Source organism: Lepisosteus oculatus, chromosome 5, assembly GCF_040954835.1.
Source record: "Lepisosteus oculatus isolate fLepOcu1 chromosome 5, fLepOcu1.hap2, whole genome shotgun sequence".
Lineage (NCBI taxonomy): Eukaryota > Metazoa > Chordata > Actinopteri > Semionotiformes > Lepisosteidae > Lepisosteus > Lepisosteus oculatus.
Window position 1 is genome coordinate 9571327 of NC_090700.1, and position 17791 is coordinate 9589117.

General features: G+C 40.6%; 1 protein-coding gene across 6 annotated transcripts in view; it reads left to right on the forward strand.

Annotated features, from left to right (window-relative positions):
• fam168a (family with sequence similarity 168 member A) overlaps positions 1-16952 on the forward strand; it is a 62997-nt gene extending 46045 nt beyond the window's left edge. For 4 of the 6 annotated variants that reach the window (XM_015341550.2, XM_006627802.3, XM_015341551.2 and 1 more), the window contains 5 exons: positions 5610-5735; positions 10753-10895; positions 11313-11487; positions 12391-12521; positions 13019-16952. In XM_015341550.2, coding sequence (XP_015197036.1) covers positions 5610-5735; positions 10753-10895; positions 11313-11487; positions 12391-12503 — 557 coding nt within the window. In that variant the 3' untranslated portion in view covers positions 12504-12521; positions 13019-16952. The remainder of the gene's footprint in view (positions 1-5609; positions 5736-10752; positions 10896-11312; positions 11488-12390; positions 12522-13018) is intronic. The other 2 variants (XM_015341549.2, XM_006627804.3) reach the window with 2 other exon arrangements.
• Positions 16953-17791: the final 839 nt, after the last annotated feature.

Genomic DNA, 17791 nt, shown 5'->3' on the forward strand with positions numbered 1-17791 from the left:
AGGCTTATGTCAGGTTTAGGCATTTATTGTCTTGATCATCTTGTGTAAAGCCTGCAGTGCTTTCCGAGTCTTTTCCATCTCTGTTCTCCTGTGTTAACTGTACCTGTTCTGTAGTTTTGTAAAAGTGCACTAGATTAATTTTATGTACAGAACTTTCAAGGGTTTTACCTTTTTTTTGTTTTTACAGCAGAAAAGCACTGCAGTGGTGTCCAACGATAATGCAGAAGTGTTTTGGGGTTGTTTGACTAATTGCTCAGTTCAAAGCAGAAAGAAAATAGAACAGTGAAGTAATTCATCTTCTTACGGGGCTCAAAGATAAACGTCATTCTTTCTTTGTTCAAAGCTGTTGGAAACTAAAAGATGAGTAGATGTCCTAAATTGTTGGGGAACTATCAAGCTAAGGTTGTTACATAATCACTAATATTTTTTAATCAAGCCACGGTGATACATTCTATGAAAATTGTTGTTAAAAAACATCCCCAGAATACTTCAGCATCCAACCAGAAAACGTGTAACAGGGCATGATGAATTGCACTGGTATTCTGATAATTTGTGGCATGATGTATACTACACATGCAGCAGTTATGGTATAGCCGATTTCTACTGTTCATATTTTTCATATTGAAAAACAACTATTTGTAACTGTAACTGAAATTGTTTCACAACATTTAAAAAAAAATGTAATTCAAGTGTTTGAGTCTTTTAACTTTGAAAATCTGTGCGTCTCTGTTTTGTTATGACCTGGTTCTAGTACACATGTTGTGTTTTTCACAGCTTTCATCAAAATCTGGATGACAGGTTTAAATTACTTATCCATTTTCAAGGCATTGTTTCATTAGACAAGTATTTTTACCAAACCACGTTTCCAGTTTGTACCAGTAATCTTTCATACACCTATTCAAACATTAATGCCTTGAAGGCTTTTTCCACAATTTTTTTCAGAGAAGCAACTCATTTCATCTGCTTTAAGGGCCTTTAATACAGACACCTTTATGTAATGGTTACTTTGTTAGTCAAAGGATGAGTTTTCCTGGATTAACCTGGAAGAAAATTCAGCAAAGAAAGTAATTCCGAGCGTTACTAGCATCTCTAGAGTTGAAACAATCTTGAAACAATTCCTGAGGTGTAGCTTGAGATAATCAAGATGAGAGAAAATTGAGTTTTCATGCTAATTTGTTATACAACATGAGGATGTGAAATAAAATCGACATACCTGTCTACTTGCTGTAATCTGCTGATGTGACAGGTGTTTTATGGGTCAGTCTTTACAAATTTAGGAATAGTGTCTCTGTAAAAGGGAGAGAGATATCATCTTGAGGGTTTATATTAAAATACCTTCATGGACTAGGTATTTTATCTGTAATCTTAATTACTTAATGGAGTTTGAAGTGAAATTTCCTGCTTTTAAGGCTCTAATTCATTTTTAATTGAAAAGTAGCTGTGAAAGCCGAAGGACTGTGACCACCCTCAAGCACTGGGCCTGCTAATGGGATACGTTACAGAAAGCCTAATGTAACTCGTTACTCAAGGCTTGGCAGTAAAACTCCATTTGGTCTTACAGATGCATTAAAATGGTTTCAGTTAATGTAATAGCTAATTTTGTGGCAATTAAGAGCTCAGGTAGAAAGAAAATTAAGATTTGTGACATTGATTAATTGGGTTAGGTACGCTTACTGAAACTTTTGAAATGTATGTGCTTTATACAGGTAGTTCTACTCACTTAAAACTGTAAGTGAAAAAAAATACATTTGTATTCATTCATCCCGTAGTGTTAAAACACTGCCTTGGCTGGGGAATATCCATCTTTTCCAAGTTACATGTAGGGAATAAGAGAGGGCCAGTTAGTTGAATTGATCCGAGCGTGGTGATAGCAATACCAGCTGCCATATCATCCTGCATCTCGCAACAGACAGCCTACTGAAGCTCAGCAGATGTGAGCCTGGTCAGTACCTGGATGGGAGACCTCCTGGGAAAAACTAAGGTTGCTGCTGGAAGAGGTGTTAGTGGGGCCAGCTGGGGGCGCTCACTCTGCGGTCTGTGTGGGTCCTAATGCCCCAGTATAGTGACAGGGACACTATACTGTAAAAAGACACAGTCCTTCAGATGAGACGTAAAACCAAGGTCCTGTCTCTCTGTGGTCATTTGAAATCCCAGGGCATTTCTCGAAAAGAGTAGGGGTGTAACCCCGGTGTCCTGGCCAAATTTCCCATTGGCCCTTACAGGTCATGGCCTCCTAATAATCCTCATCTATAAACTGGCTTCATCACTCTGTTCTCCTCCCCACTGAGAGCTGATGTGTGGTGAGCGTTCTGGCGCACTATGGCTGCCGTCGCATCATCCAGGTGGAGCTGCACATTGGTGGTGGTGAAGGGGAGTCCCCATTTCCTATTCTTGTTATTAATACCAAATTCGCGGGTTCGATCGCAGACAGCACAGACCTGGATACAGGCCAACATGTTTTTCTCCTTTAACCAAGTACCGTGTATGCCAGAACAGCAGCATTGCTGCCTCACAGCTCAAAGTCTCAGAGTTCCATTCCGGTCTGGATCTCCTGTCTGAACAGAATTTACATGTTCTCCCCGAGTTTGTCTTGGCTTTTGCTTGGACTTCGGTTTTTTTCACCTCCCAGGGACATGCAAGTTAACTGCTCTGAATTAGTCTGGGTGCGAGGGGTGGAAGTTTCAAGGGGAATTAATGCTTAGTGGCGTTTGTTCCCAGTTCAACCAGTTCTCTTGGTGAGACTGTAGAAAAATAGAAAGAGATAAGTGCAGTGGGACCATATGGACTCATCCTTTCTCCTGACCTCTCAGAAGATGGATTTCCGAGCCAATATATTGAAAACTTCGGTGAGAACTGGATTACTGTTCGCAGCAATGACGTGAACGAGGAGGCAGTCTGCATGTAACTGATTGTTGTGCGTTAATTCATAGTGGTGATCATACTCTTGTCCAAAAGCTTATATTCTCGGAAATTATGGTCATCTTAAAATGTGGTGGATGCCTCCTTTTATGGAGAAGGATAAAATGATCAGTTCTGTCCTTTTCTTCCTCATGTGACATCTACACTACCCTTTATTCAAAGTCATTGTTGTATTAAGCCTGGAAAGATATTAGTTTGTGATCAACAGAGATGAAGGATTTTCAGATTTCCCTCACCCGAGGAGCACACAACCTGCAATAAATGCCTGAGAGAAATAAAAACATTTCATCAACTGATTCGATTTACTGAGTTTGAAATTGCCAATTGTGCTCTGTGTAACTCACTAAAGCAAAGTAATTTGACTGCATTTCTTATTGCTGTAGCTGCACCAGGAAAGTGTTTGCTTTAAGGATCTCTTAAGCTTGGACAGACAGTGCTGTTTGTCCTTAATGTTAATGTGGATACAGCGGGAAGAAAATGCTGCACTGACATATCTACATTTAGTAATGTACCTCTCAAGACGAAGGTTTTAAGCACAAAAGACCAGTGGCGTTATCATTAACTTAATTTCTCCCATCTGCCTCTGCCTTTTTTGAAATTGCATGAATTTGCAGAATATTCATTTTGAGAGGGTATTGCCCTTGTTTTATCTGTGTTGGACAGTGTTTATTGGTTTTAATTAAAGTAGATCCACATCAGTAAGTTGTAAGCTAATCATAATAATTTAAGAGGAAGTGACTCGTATCAGCTGAGGATCAACACCTTGGTTCACAATTGTTTCATTGAGCCAAGCAGACCTATTTTGCATTTTTAAGAAAATGAAAAAAACATTCAGGAAAGTATTTCATTTATGAATTTGAAGATAAGAATACTGCTGCTGCTTAAGATTCTTTCCTTGATTCAAAATTGCCTTTTATGCATAATTTACTCTTGCTCAGAAGAAGGAACATTGATTATTTGTGTGCATCATGGGAGTCCAGTATGATTACCTAAAACACTCAATTTCAAAGGATTTTATTTTTGCTAAGCTACTATTGTTTCAGAGTGCAGATCTCATTACTGTATGTTTTGTGTGAAGTTGTTAGTTCAGGCTGGAAATGAAATTTTTATGTGCTTCTGTGCTGTGCACAATAGTGACCTCAAAGCATATACAGTAGGTTCTGTATGATACTGTTCCTAGCATAGAAAATAATAAATAATTAATAAAGGTCCTCCTTCAGAGACTTCAGCATATTTCGGTATGCTGTAACATCCCAGGGTGTGTGAGAAAGAGTTGTGTTAGTTGTAGCGATTCCAAAATGCGTACATTTAAGTGTGACTCTGAGGACCAAATTAGAGAAAACATCCTCACAAAGACTGTCTCCTGAGAAATGGGCATTACAAAGAGCAATAGCGATATCCTCGTAAAATTTTTGTTACACAGTGTCTTCTTTAAAATCTTAATATGGCCAAACTATTTGTTTTGGCTCTGTTTTCACCATATGTCAGTTTTTTTTGCAAGTACAGTGTTAAAATAGGATGCCCGTCATTGCAAGGTTCTCACAATTAGAGAAATATGAAGGTGTGTGTACATCTTTGCAGGTGTCTGTTTTACAAAGGCGCTTGTACTGAATGCTGTGCTTGCTTTTGAGAGAGTAGGGTTTAAACCCCTGGAGCCTCACATGAAGACAACAGGCACATTGCCTCTGTGGGCAGGTGTAGTAGGAATGCACACCAGGTGCCCTCTGGTGGCTGTACAGACATTTAACAACTATTCACTTAATGCAGCTGCAGATTTAACTCTTTATTGTAAAAAATACTGCTTGTTTTTTTTCCTGAGGCCCCTTTCAATTGAATCTGAAATTCTTTATAGATGTCTTTATTGATCCTTAAATCTGACCTGAAACATGTATCGGGAGATGAGCCTAATGCGGCATATTCATAGTCTTTATTTTCTGGTGCCGTTTACAATATGTACCCTACATATAAACATAAGGAGGGAGGTATTTCCTATAAATACTGACAGATTTCCTTTAAACAAAGCGTTTTTTTTTGTTCTTCTGTAAAACTTAACCGAACGAGGGACACTGCGGAGCGTAATCACTGCGTCACCAGCAATGATGAGTGCCACTGCGGTGTGCATTGTGCTCAGCTTGTTTTGCGCTGTTGGGAACGTGCCCGAGACTGGGACTGTGTGCGAGCTGAGCCCGTGCCCGGCGTGAGCATCATCCTTCTGCGTGGAATCGGTCACTGAGTGGGCGGAGGGGGCGGGCGCGATGATCGATCTCGTCGGGTCTGCGGTACAGAGGGGGCTAGCAGGCACCTTGAGCTCCTCCTGCAGTTCCCCTGCGGCTTTACCTCTCTATAGGTTATCTGCAGATTGCCTTAGCAGGGGGGTGTGTGTCAGACTGAAGGTCAGCCATATCTTCAAGGGCTCTTTCCTCCCACGCAGAAAAAGATCTTTATGCTATTTTTGAGGGGGGGGTCTGGGCTGCGGCTCGTTGTCCCCCCCAGACTTGAGTGGTCTCGTTTTTTCCTGCCCCTTTTCTCCCTGCCCCTTCCGAACAACAACACCACCACCACCACACACCACCCACGACAAAAACAGCCCAGAGCCCATAGCGGTAGGCGCAGCGGGGCGGACAGGCCTGCGGGAAATGGGGGGAGTGTTTGCTGTGTGTAACACCCTTCTTCTGTTGTCTCTGCTTAAGCAGTGCTGGTGGTGAAGCAGGGCTGGCCCCAGACCTCAAGCTCCAGTACCACTGAGGGTTCCTATGACCTCGCAGTGGACCCAGGGACTGAGAACAGAACTTACCAAGCCTCTTCTGCTGCATTCAGTAAATATTCTCCTTTTATACGGAATTTTAACCCCATTTGCTAAAGTTCCAAGCACAGCAGGGCATTGTAGGCTGGGGACTTGCTTGGCTTTCACTCCAGTGCAAAGTTTGCATTTTGTTCCCCCCCCAACCCCTTCTTAACTCCATAGATCCAAACCTCCTAATTAGCCCCTGTGAGCTGGCTTTATCAAGGATTTTGAACTGAAGTGTGTATCAAAACTACACTTAAAAATGACATCTAGTTTTTTATTATTCTAGAGGGGAAGGAGGCGTGAGCTTTGAGTTTCTTGCTTGCAGTTTACTTGATGCTTTCCCACCCCCCCCTTACCTAAAAGTAACGAGTAAAGTGCACTTTGATGAAAGGTCCTTGATAATCTAGGCTTTAAATTGTCATTGGGTTGCTTATTTGTGGTCATATTTTTGCCACTTAGTAATGTTGCAGATTTTACACCAGAGGAAAGCTCGGTAATCTTGGCTTTGTGTACACGTGTGTGAGAGACTGTAAATGATAATTTTGTGTGTGTGTATATATATATACTTAAGAGGTTCTAATCTTGGAGACAAGAAACAAATGAACAGAGCGTGTGGAGGGATACGGAAAATGTAGTTCTTTCTTACATACAAAACTCCTGTGACTAATTAAACCTTCCCAGGATGGAAAATCCTCTCCACTTCACAAATACAAATACCTGTGAATTAATTGGACCCAGTCATCAGGTTTGGGGATCACAGGTTCAAAAAGTGGTTGAAATCTAAGTGCAAAAATTAGAATTGTTGAAGTCCATGATCTGTGTTTTGAATGATATGCTTTTTTCCCGGTCTTTTCTGAAGCAGCTCTCTTTTACACAGGACTGACTGCTTTCTCAGCCTGTGACTACCTCGGCACTCATTTTACATTTAGACAACAGTGTTTTTAAGCTAGATCCCTCTGAATTCTCAATCCTCTGGACATTATTTATTGCTTCCAAGCTTTAAACCTGTGTGAATGTGTATATGTGTGCATCTTGCGTCTCTGTGTAAGAATATATAGTTACAAAATAAACCTCCCTCTCTTGTACTTGACATTCATTCACTCAATGATAATTTGTAAAACTCTGTTCTGATAACTACATTCTTGGCCGGCGCTTTTGGTCCACAATATTTCCTTGAATAGTTTTTACATTTCTGCCAGATGTCACATTTCTGGCCATATGCTGTATCAGACTGTTGGTTGACACTGATGATGAAATGGGCTCCCCATACTTTTGAGGTTAACTGAAACTCTTATTTCAAATTTAAAAATAATTCAGGATGATAACATTTTCCAGGTCACATTTCAAGTGCACATAATGTGTTTTATCATTGATTGCTTTTTTGTAAACATGTTGCATTAAAGTAAAACGTAAGCCTGTGTTTCATGGATTTAATTAGTGGTAATACTTGCACTTTTGGATAGCAGGGGGCTCAAGGCTGCAGTGATTTATCATTCCAGTCTTTCTGCTTGCAGTTATGTATCAAAAATGAGATTAATAGCTGTTGCCTTGTGCACCTCAAACTTAAAAAAAATAATGAGTAATAATAACCCAGTGAGTTATAGGTTGGGATACTGATTAAAAACTGAACATCACTCTTCATGAAAATTACTGTTGCTCTCTCATTCTGTTCTGTGGTCTATGGAAGCCCGTTTCCACCAGGGAGTAAAAACAATCTCACATTTGTGACTTCGAAATAGCCATATTTTGTTGTCTGTCCTTTTGTTATTGTAACGGATTCGGGTTCTAGGGCTTGTGCCCTCGCCGCTCCCACCCTAGTTCGTGCCTCGCTGCACTGGCTCAAACCTGAGTCTTGCCAAGTCGCAATTCTGAGTTGCTAAGTCGCCATTCTGAGATACCATAGCGTGTTTTTTTTACTCCCTGGCGGAAACGGGCTTCCATAGCGGTCTGTATTCTTTGCCTTTTAAAATTTACAATTATTCCCATAGTTCCACTGATTTGCAAGAATGCTCATGTTCCTGACAACAATCTAAAATTTAAGATTATAAAAAGTTTCGTAACTATATTTATAACCATTTTCTGTTTTACCCTGACATGCAGCTGTTAGGAATGGCAATATCTGAATTTCCTTGCTTTTTGTTCATGAACCACATTTCCAGTTATTACATATTGAAGATGGCGTTTTAAATTGAAGTTTAGTATCAGCCAGGGAGATATACCAAGTTAGCTTTGGAAAGATTGAAAAAATTACAAAATCTTTAGACTTCAGATATTTCTATTCAGATACTTCTAATATCCCTGTTCCCTTTCTATATTTTCCTGACTAATTGCGTTTGTATGTGGAATGCATTTTTCTCAATATATATTTATTTGCAAAGATCAGTCTTGCTTAGTTGTGTAAGGCAATTATACTAACTGGTCTAAAATGTCAAATTGGTTTTTAATTTTTTAAAATAAATTACAATTTTGACTTGTTCACTTTTTTCTAATTGGCTCTGTGAATTGTGGACCTTTGAAGTGAGTTCAGTTTAATCTGGCATAAAATACTATGAAGACACATAACATTGTACTTTTCTCCAGGCCTTCAGTGTTTGACTCTTATTCTGTAAGTACTTTGAAATGAATTGCCTTTCACACCTCGATAGTTCAGTAAAATAAGTCCTTTCTTAAAGCAACCAACACAGTCCAGGACTTCCTTAGGCGAAAATAACTTATATAAGCGGTACAGAATGCTATTAAATACCAAGTATTATTTGAAAACAGTTTCTTATCCACATCAGCAAATAGTTAATCTGTGCACTTAAGTCACAGATGTTATTTTGTACAAATCCTTTTTTTGTATGTTAATATTTTTATTGGACTAACATGCTGTCCCTTCAGTCATTTTAATGTCTGTCTTTATTACAATTCTTTACAATTTGCTTTCCAGAGATATCGACTAAGTGAATAAAGAGCCTTTTTCCTTTCATTTTGTAAGCACGGTATTTTAATAAGAGTTATGCTAAAGTGCCTTAGTTGCTTAACTGTCCCCTCATCCCAAGTGCGCAAAGTCCCAAAGAATGTGACAAGTAAAAGAAAAGGTGTTATTAAGGCTCACAGCCAGAGAAGTTCTGCTTTAACTGTATCTCACCAGCTCACAGCACACTGGAAATCTCAAGCTGAGCTTTCTTCCACCACATCTGAGTAAATAAATTCAGCTGAGGCACCTAAAAATGTCCAAAAAGGAGTTCTGCAGCTACGTTGTAATACTAGGCTCGATACTATAACACTAGCAGCTCTTTGTTTCGATCCAAGTATTATTCAATAAAAAAAATAATGCTAAGAATCTGAGGAAATGGCCTCCTGGTCAATAAATACTTCCTCCTCCTTCATCTCTGAGGACACTGGTGTGATCACCAGTGTTTCACAACAAAGCGAACAGATGAGTGCGTCACTTTCTGAGCATCAGTCACTGTGAGAGTGTGTTTGAAGGGCTAGGATGAGGATTTGGGACGAGTGGAGCTTTCTGGAAATACCTTGCAGGGTTTCTGGACTTCACGGGAGCCTCTTGCAGCCCCTGCTGTCAGTCTGAGGTGCTGAGGTGTGAAGTGGAGATCAATGCTGAGGCAGTTATTTTTTTTAAAACGGAGACACGGAAACGAGGCCCTAGTGCAGAAAGATTACCCCAGCGGGGCTGGACTGCTTTTCACTTTCTTAATGAAGCCTCGTCACTGAGGCTTGTTTTCAACATTTGAGCTGCTTGGCTTGAAACACGGTGCTGTTTGCAAGACTAATTATTTTTGGTTCTGAGGCTGTTTGTTTGATATCTGAAAGAATAGCGAAGGCTTAAACAAAATGGGAATGATGGATCTCTCACATTTACTAGGTTTTTCTTCCAGAATCGACAGATATGTTTCAAGGCCTTTTCTTGGGGGGGGGGGGGGGGGTGTTTATTAGTTTTGTTTATTTGCAAACAACTTTTTAGATTTTTTTTTTACTTTAAAAAGGAGGTTTGTAACCTCCTTTTCCCGGCTTTCCCAAAGTTGCTCCGAAGCCGAATGGAAACAGAAAAGCAAATTTGGGAGTAAAACATGGCAGTACTGTTCCACACAGTGTGTTTTATTGCCTCTGAAGTAGTTGGATCTCACATTTTCAATATGTCCCCCTCACACATTTGATCAACGCAGCAGATAAGACCAAACTTTCACAAAAAGGGACAGTCCTTCTGGAACTCTGTGAGATTAAAATTCTTACAGCTCGTCAGCTGCAGCCTTCTGTTTCCTGTATGTTCAGTTCAGACATGGCTGAAAGAAGGACTGAAAAGAGGTTTCTGCAGCTGTATTGATGTTAGGCGTTCTTGGAAAATGATGGCCTTCCAGCCAATATGACGAGTAATAAAAGATTTTGTACTGACCGTATTCTGCCACAAGAGGGAAGTATTGAGGCATGTTTGAAGGAACGCTGTGAAAGGATGTGTGGACAAAGTACTCCATTGTTGTTTAAACCGAAATATAGCAGTTACATTTGATATGAGATTTTTATGTTTATCCTTACGCAATTCTGAAAAGAAATGGAGACTGAAGATAAATATATTGTAAACGTAACTTCCAGGGACATTTCCAGTAACCAGGTGATAAAATATTGATTTTGCCATCAATGAATAAGCAGGTGTTCACCAGCATGAGTAGAGTGTACTAACAAAGGCTTAGACCTCCCTGGCAGTGTATTCGGCTTAAACTTCCAAGAGATTAAAAAGACCTTACAGTGCTCGGTCTAAAGTATTTGTTGTCTATTGACCTCACCTTGCATAGCTACAGTTTTTTGTTTTATTACAGACGTGTTACTGTGCTTTCGGTAGTATTGAGTTTCCTCTGTCTTAAATGTCACGGTAATTCAAGGCAACTCATGCCGATTAAACTAAATCGGACACTGCCGGCATTGTTGTGCAAGGCTGTGGGGGAGATGGGGTTTCATGCAGGCAGTTCAGCGTTACCCATGTTGAAAGAGGGTTTGTGGCTTGTGCTGCGTCCGGCTTGAAATTGTATTTTTCTTTGTCTTCTTCTCAGGATACACTGCAGGAACCCCCTACAAGGTCCCCCCAACCCAGACTAATGGGGCCCCACCACCCTACTCCCCATCTCCAAACCCCTACCAGACAGCCATGTACCCCATAAGAAGTGCCTATCCACAGCAAAATCTCTATGCTCAGGTATGTGTCATCTGTACTCCCATAGTCCATCAGCTTGCTCAATAAAGAAAAGTGAATTAAAGAAATGCCTGTGGTAGGAACCTAATGTTAGGATATCCATTTTGCGCAAGGTCAGTTGACCATCTTTGCAACATGGCGATTGCTTTCTTTTCATGTAAAAGTTCTTCGTTATTAAGATAGTCGACGTGACCCGTCTGTTTCGTGCTGTAGATCATTTTTTGCTGTTAACCAGGATGGAGAGAGAGAGAGACTGTTTTCTTTTGGAGCAAATGACTTTGTGCTTGTGGGTTTCACCCACTTTATTGTAGCCTCTCTCTCTTTCATTTTCTCACTTTCCCTCCTTGTGTTTTCCCCAAGCTCTCTCACGGTCTCCCCCCGTGTGTCACTGACACTGTCTCCTCTCTCTGGCTCTCTCAGGGTGCGTATTACACACAGCCTGTATATGCAGCCCAGCCTCACGTCATCCACCACACCACGGTGGTGCAGCCCAACAGTATTCCCTCTGCCATCTACCCAGCCCCTGTGCCGGCGCCCCGGGCCAACGGCGTGGCCATGGGCATGGTGGCAGGGACCACCATGGCGATGTCTGCAGGTGAGCCCCTGCTGTCTGAGAGGCCGCTGAAGGGCCGTAGATAAACTCCTCCATTCCCATGCATGTGCTTTGTCCAACCTGTCCTCAACTTCAAAAAAGCTGATTTTAAGTGCTGCACATAATAATAATAATGATAGCTTACACTTTCTGGACAGTCCACTCAAAGCGCTTTACAGGTAATGGGGACTCCCCTCCACCACCACCGGTGTGCAGCCCCACCTGGATGACGCGACGGCAGCCATAGTGCACCAGAACGCTCCCCACACATCAGCTATCAGTGGGGAGGAGAGCAGAGTGATGAAGCCAGCTCATAAATGGGGATTATTGTGAGGCCAAGATTGGTAAGGGCAAATGGGAAATTTGGCCAGGACGCCAGGGTTACACCCCTACTGTTTTCGAGAAACTCCCTGGGATTTCTTAATGACCACAGAGTCAGGACCTCGGTTTTATTTACTTCTCATCCGAAGGACGGTGCCTTTCTACGGTATAGTGTCCCCGTCGCTATACTGGGGCATCAGGACCCACACAGACTGCAGGGTGAGCGCCGCCTACTGGCCCCACTAACACCTCTTCTAGCAGCAACCTTAGTTTTTCCCAGGAGGTCTCCCATTCAGGTACTGTCCAGGCTCACACCTGCTGAGCTTCAGTGGGCTGCCAGTTGTGAGTTGCAGGGTGACATGGCTGCTGGCCATCGTTCACATATATCGAAAGCATGCTTTTAAATTCGCTAGTTTTACTTCCAGCCTGCAAAAGTTTTGGGGCTTTACATGGCAGATTAAAAGGGGCATTTTTCTAAGGGTGTCATTTTTTTAGATTCTTCTTTTAGCGGTGTTGGGTTTTCAGCAGCAGAGCCGTAAGGGCTGTTATGCTCCTGTACTGACCTGCCTTTCTTCTGCGCTCCAGGGACCTTGCTGACCACTCCACAGCACACGCCCATCGGCGCACATCCAGTATCCGTGCCAACATACAGGCCTCAAGGAACACCTGGGTACAGCTATGTGCCTCCTCACTGGTAAACGCGCTGGCCAATTCATGTGAGTTATTCCTTCAGCCTTCAGCTTGACTCGGTCCCTGTGGTCTGTCTCGACAGTTCAGGTCTTGCGACACAAGCCGTTCGCTCCAAGCTCCGAGAATACACGCTAGCTCATAATCCGCAGATGCACACCTGTCTTTGTTAGCCTTTTACGAGACAAAAATGGTCCAGCTGTGATGATGATGATGGTCCAAGGTTTGCCGCACTAAGTAAGCTTGTATGTAAGAGTTAAGTAAGAGTTTATGTTGTTGAATAAGGTCAGACATCACACAATACAAGCAAATGCTGATATCCATTTGCACAGCTTGGCTTGCTCTTACAACCCTGGGTTAAGTACCATAGTAGAGGATGTAATAACCATGTGTGCCTAGGTGACTTCAGCAGGTGAGCCTCTATCCATTGGTCTGGAGAGCTGGATGGAGGTTCTCTACTCCCATTTGCTTTGGGCTCTAATCCCTTATTTGTTTCTTTAAATTGCTTTTCCCCTTTGTCTTTCAGATCTGGAGTCAAACATTGTATGCAACTACTCAAGTCTTACATTGGTGCTGGAGTGTCTACATCAGAGCACCGAGTCTGTTTGCAAGAACAAAAAAAAAAGTGCAAGGGTCACTTTATGCATTCTTTAGTGTTTTTGTAAAAGCTGCTTTTTTAAGGAGAAATTGCATCTTGGTTTTTTTTTTCTTCCATTTTTACTTTCACGCTAACTCCAGACACAGACCGATGGTAGCAGTAACCATCTCTTTCTGTTATTACCATCTAATTCTATAATTTAACACAAGGCCAGTTCAGTGATGGGAATGTATACACCATTTTCTTACGCTGCCAAATTTTCTAAAACAAAAAATACATTTTAGAACAGGGTCTTTTTTTCCAAGTTTGCTCCCAGAAAGGGCTGACAGTTTATGCATTCATTATTTTTTTTCCTTTGATTTGTCCTTCCTATTTGGTTTTAAAATTTCATCTTCCAATATTGACAAAAGGGTGTCTTCCAGTTAGTATCAATTATTAGGTAGACTTATTAATATATCAGCTGTATTACAATATAAATGTGGTTATCCCTTTGATAGGAAAATAATATTACAATAATCTTAGATATACAATATGTAGATGACTTAAATAAGTCAGTAATTTCATTAGCTTGTACTGCAGGATGTAGAAAGCAGTTTTAGGACTATAAACACATACATATATACATACCTGCATACACACACATATGCATGTGTCTGTATGTATGGCATAGGACATGTTGTACTGGGAGTTGGCTGACAAGTAGTAGCCCCTACTTGAACTGAGTTGTCACTACAGGCACTAATGTGATTTTAACTTCTAGCCATGTCAGTCTAAGAGTGGAATGATTGCTAAATAGGAATTATTCAGGAACATGTTAAGGATTAAAAGGGATTTAGAGTTAGCAATGTATGCTTTTAATAAATAGAGCAAAATGTTTTTGGGGGGATGGGGGTTGAATTAGTGCTGAAGCTTAGAGTTGTGAAGACTGGACCCATTTGGATATGGGATAGAGGGTAAATTCCTGCCCTGTGTCCACTACACCTTTCAGACCCTAGGTTTATAACCCTATGTGCACAGGTGCCAAAGAGGTTGAATTTAAGGGATGCAAAATGCTACGCTTATTTGGTTGGAGTTTTCTATATGGAAGATTTTTTTTTTTAAACTAGAGCTGATAAAGATTGAAAAACAAGTCAATGTTTGCAATAATTAGTGTTTACATTGCTGTAATTTGCATAAGAGGCAGGCCTGGCAGTGGTCATTTTAAAAACATCCATTCTTACTCTTGGTCGGTGGGATACGGCCTTGTCTGTTCTGATCATAGCTATGACGCTGTTGATGTCAGTAACAGTTAAAACAGGGTGTGGAGGGCACAGGGCAAGGAGGGGAAGCAGGGAGATAGGGGCATAGACAAGCCTATTTCTGCAGTAACACAGGTCACATCTGCTCATATTCCCAAGGGCAAGATATAGGCGGGATGTTCCCTGGTTTTCTTGGGACAGTTTGACTGCTTATTATTAAAACAAGGCAAGAGGCTCTGGAAAAATCTGATTATTTTCCATGTAGAGTGAAATGAAATGGCATTTGTTTTCATTTGCAATTTTTTTGGTCTGTGTTTCTTTTAGACATCACATGTTCTCCCCCTTGTGAGGTGGAAGTCAGAAAGTCGCATCTTGGTTTGCTGGCTCTCTTGCTGGCTTATGGTGAACAAACAGGGTCTGTGCTACAAATTCCATTTGGCAAACGCCCTCACTACGAGCCGTGCACTGGTTGAGAACTGAGCCAGTGCATGGTGTTTACTGTGAGCTGCAGAAACGGGTGTATATGCACATCCAGAGTAAGCCATTGCTTTCAGCAATGACTCACATTGGATTTGGTGAGCCCAAGTGTATGGTACCTTTATTCTGAGGAGCAGATAAATGAAGGCGAATTTCCTGCCAAGCTGAGCAATTGATTGGGATACATTTGCACATAAGGGTAGGATAAAGAGGAATCTATGAATGACTAGATGGTGAGAGGAAGAGTGAAGCTAGGAAAAATGCTTTTGTGTGACATTAATAGAGGTGCAAAAATCCACACTGCATAATGTTATAATTTTGCACCAGGACTGTAGTCCCTGCCAAGTATTATGTTTCCATCATGCATCTGCAGAAACCCAAGTTTATTTTAAAACCAGACTTGTTGGTTGAATCTGAAATTAGTTTTATAGCTTTACTTGACCACACCTGGCCAGGATTTGATTATTAGCCCATCACGCTATTTTCTTTTACATTTGAAGGAAGAGATGACTGTAGGTGTGTGACTATTTGGAATTGACAAGGCTGGGTGTTTGCACACCCTTCTTCACATTCTTTACATGTATATTTAGTGATAAAGTGACCACATATCAGAGGTATTCTGTTAAACAAGTGCATTTAGATATGTTGCACAGACATCTATAGGTAATCGCTTATACTGATTAACAGGTACTTCAAATATACAGTACATGGGCTCTTTAAGCAGAGCTTTTGTTATAAGCAAAAACAGATCTTCGATACGGTACCTTTTGGACTATATTAAAAGGAATAATATAAGCCCAAATAGAACACTATCATTTATTCTATTAGCTAGCCACTGATAATAAAAAAAGCATTTTGTTTTGCAAAGTATTACCCACAGCTACTACACCATAAGAAAAACATGTATTCACATGTATGATTGCATGTATAATATAACTGAATGTGTTATATATGCAGAATGCAGAATTATGTCCTTGCAAAGCATGGTTACGTGAGATGCAGTGTAGACTGCAACCTTGATTTGTGCATTTAAACCCAAACTTTGACGAACACATACCTTAATCCAAAAATGGTCATGCATTGGTAAATGTTTGAAACACTGACATAGCTATCTGGCTTCCAAAGAGTTAGTTGCTGGAATCTGACCTAAAGTTCTAATATTCTGTGGCCTTCTATTGACTGTACATGAAGCATTCCATTTAAGGTCTTAAGGTTCATATCATCCTTAAAATATAAAAAAAACAGCACTATATTATTTGGGCATTCTTGTTTACATTGGTTAAAACATTCCAAATTGTGAATTAAATGTGAATTCTTCTGAATAATCCAGGCATCTGCATTTTATGTTTGGAGAAGCATCTTCAATATGGTAGGACCCCCCCTGGATTTCACAAGCAGTGTTAATGCTGCCTCCAGCTGAGATGCTTCATGTTAAGTTAAGCTCCGTGGCTTTTGGTGTCACAAGAAGGAGCTGGGGACAGGTCACTAGCTGACTGTGACTGGCATTCCTCCAAGGGGCAATGTGTAACTGGCTGAACGCTGCCAGCATTGGGTTGGGCTAAGATAGCTAGGGTGTTGTCGGTACCCAGTGAACAACCAGCCCCAGGTGCCTGCAGGGTCATGGTGACATCAGTGAGGGGCACACCTCTCCTCCAATCAGATTCGACCCTCGTGGGTGTCACTTTGGAGTTTGCAGTGTGCCAAAAGGTGGCTGGCTTGATCAACAAAGGTGTTGGAGGAGCCTGTCTGCATGTCCTCACACTCATTCAAATGTAAAAAGACATTAGGCGCTTGCAAATTGGTGAGATTTTTAATAAAAAAACAAAGTGATGCTAGCATTTCAACAGTTCTGCCAATCCACCGAGTAAAAACCTTTAAATCTTTCTGAACATTGTAATGCAGAAGTGCATTGTTGATCTTACGGAAAGATTTTCCCTAACTCATTTTGATTTACTGCATATTGAACATTTGAGTGCAACCTTGAGGCTCTCAGATTTAAAGTATACAGTAACCACAAATCTGAATCCATTACAATGGTCTATACAGGCAAATTTGATGTAATATAGGCATTTGGATTCCACATAAATGCTGTCCTTAGTAAACCTGATTTTTGCTTTTCATTTAATGACACCTTTTATTTCATTTTGTTTTCACAATTTGCATTTACCACCCTATTGCTTGTACAGTTTTATCGTTACACAAAATCAGTGCAACAAAACCTTTGGCCAGGGTTGGCTGATTTTAAATCACTGATTTAAATCTTCATTGAATTGCTTACTTTTTAAAAATACATCACTGATTTAAACCATTTTTGCTATTTTGTACAGTCTCTCAAGGAAAATATGTGAAAGTTTGTTTTTAAAAAATGTTCCGCAAACATTTTGAATATTTACTTTTTATCTGTTTACATTGGATTTAAAGGTTTCAGAAGGAGTAAGACAAGCTTGTGTCAATAGGTCATGAAAACAAGCTTAACTGTTTCAGATGATGCAGACTAATATACTCAATGGGAATTAAGCATAGCTGAACAGAGTTTGGCTTGCTCCTGGTCTACCTTTCTGAAACTGGTTACACTTCTATTACGTTCGACATAACTCGGTGATGTTTAGTTGTTTTAGAAGTAATTTTGTAACCAGAGCCTAAGGCCAGCATGACCCGAGACATTTATCAGTGTAACTCTGTATATATTACGGCAATGCTTTCAATTGGTCTTATGTGTCAGTGCTGTTATTATGATGTCTGGAAATTGGTTGTACCTGTCTGAAGAGATGTATGTTAAAGAGTTTATAAAATTCAGTGCTAGGGTTAGGTTAGAAGAGACTTATTTTCTCTTCAGGTAGCATCTTTCTGATAAAGTACCATAGTTATAGTTATACTAAATTTTTGTATTACCCTTCTCTGTTATTCTGTTATATAATTGACAGGTCATTGTTTAAATACTGTATACCTCGGTTTATTACTGTACTTCTACTTTACATACAGTACA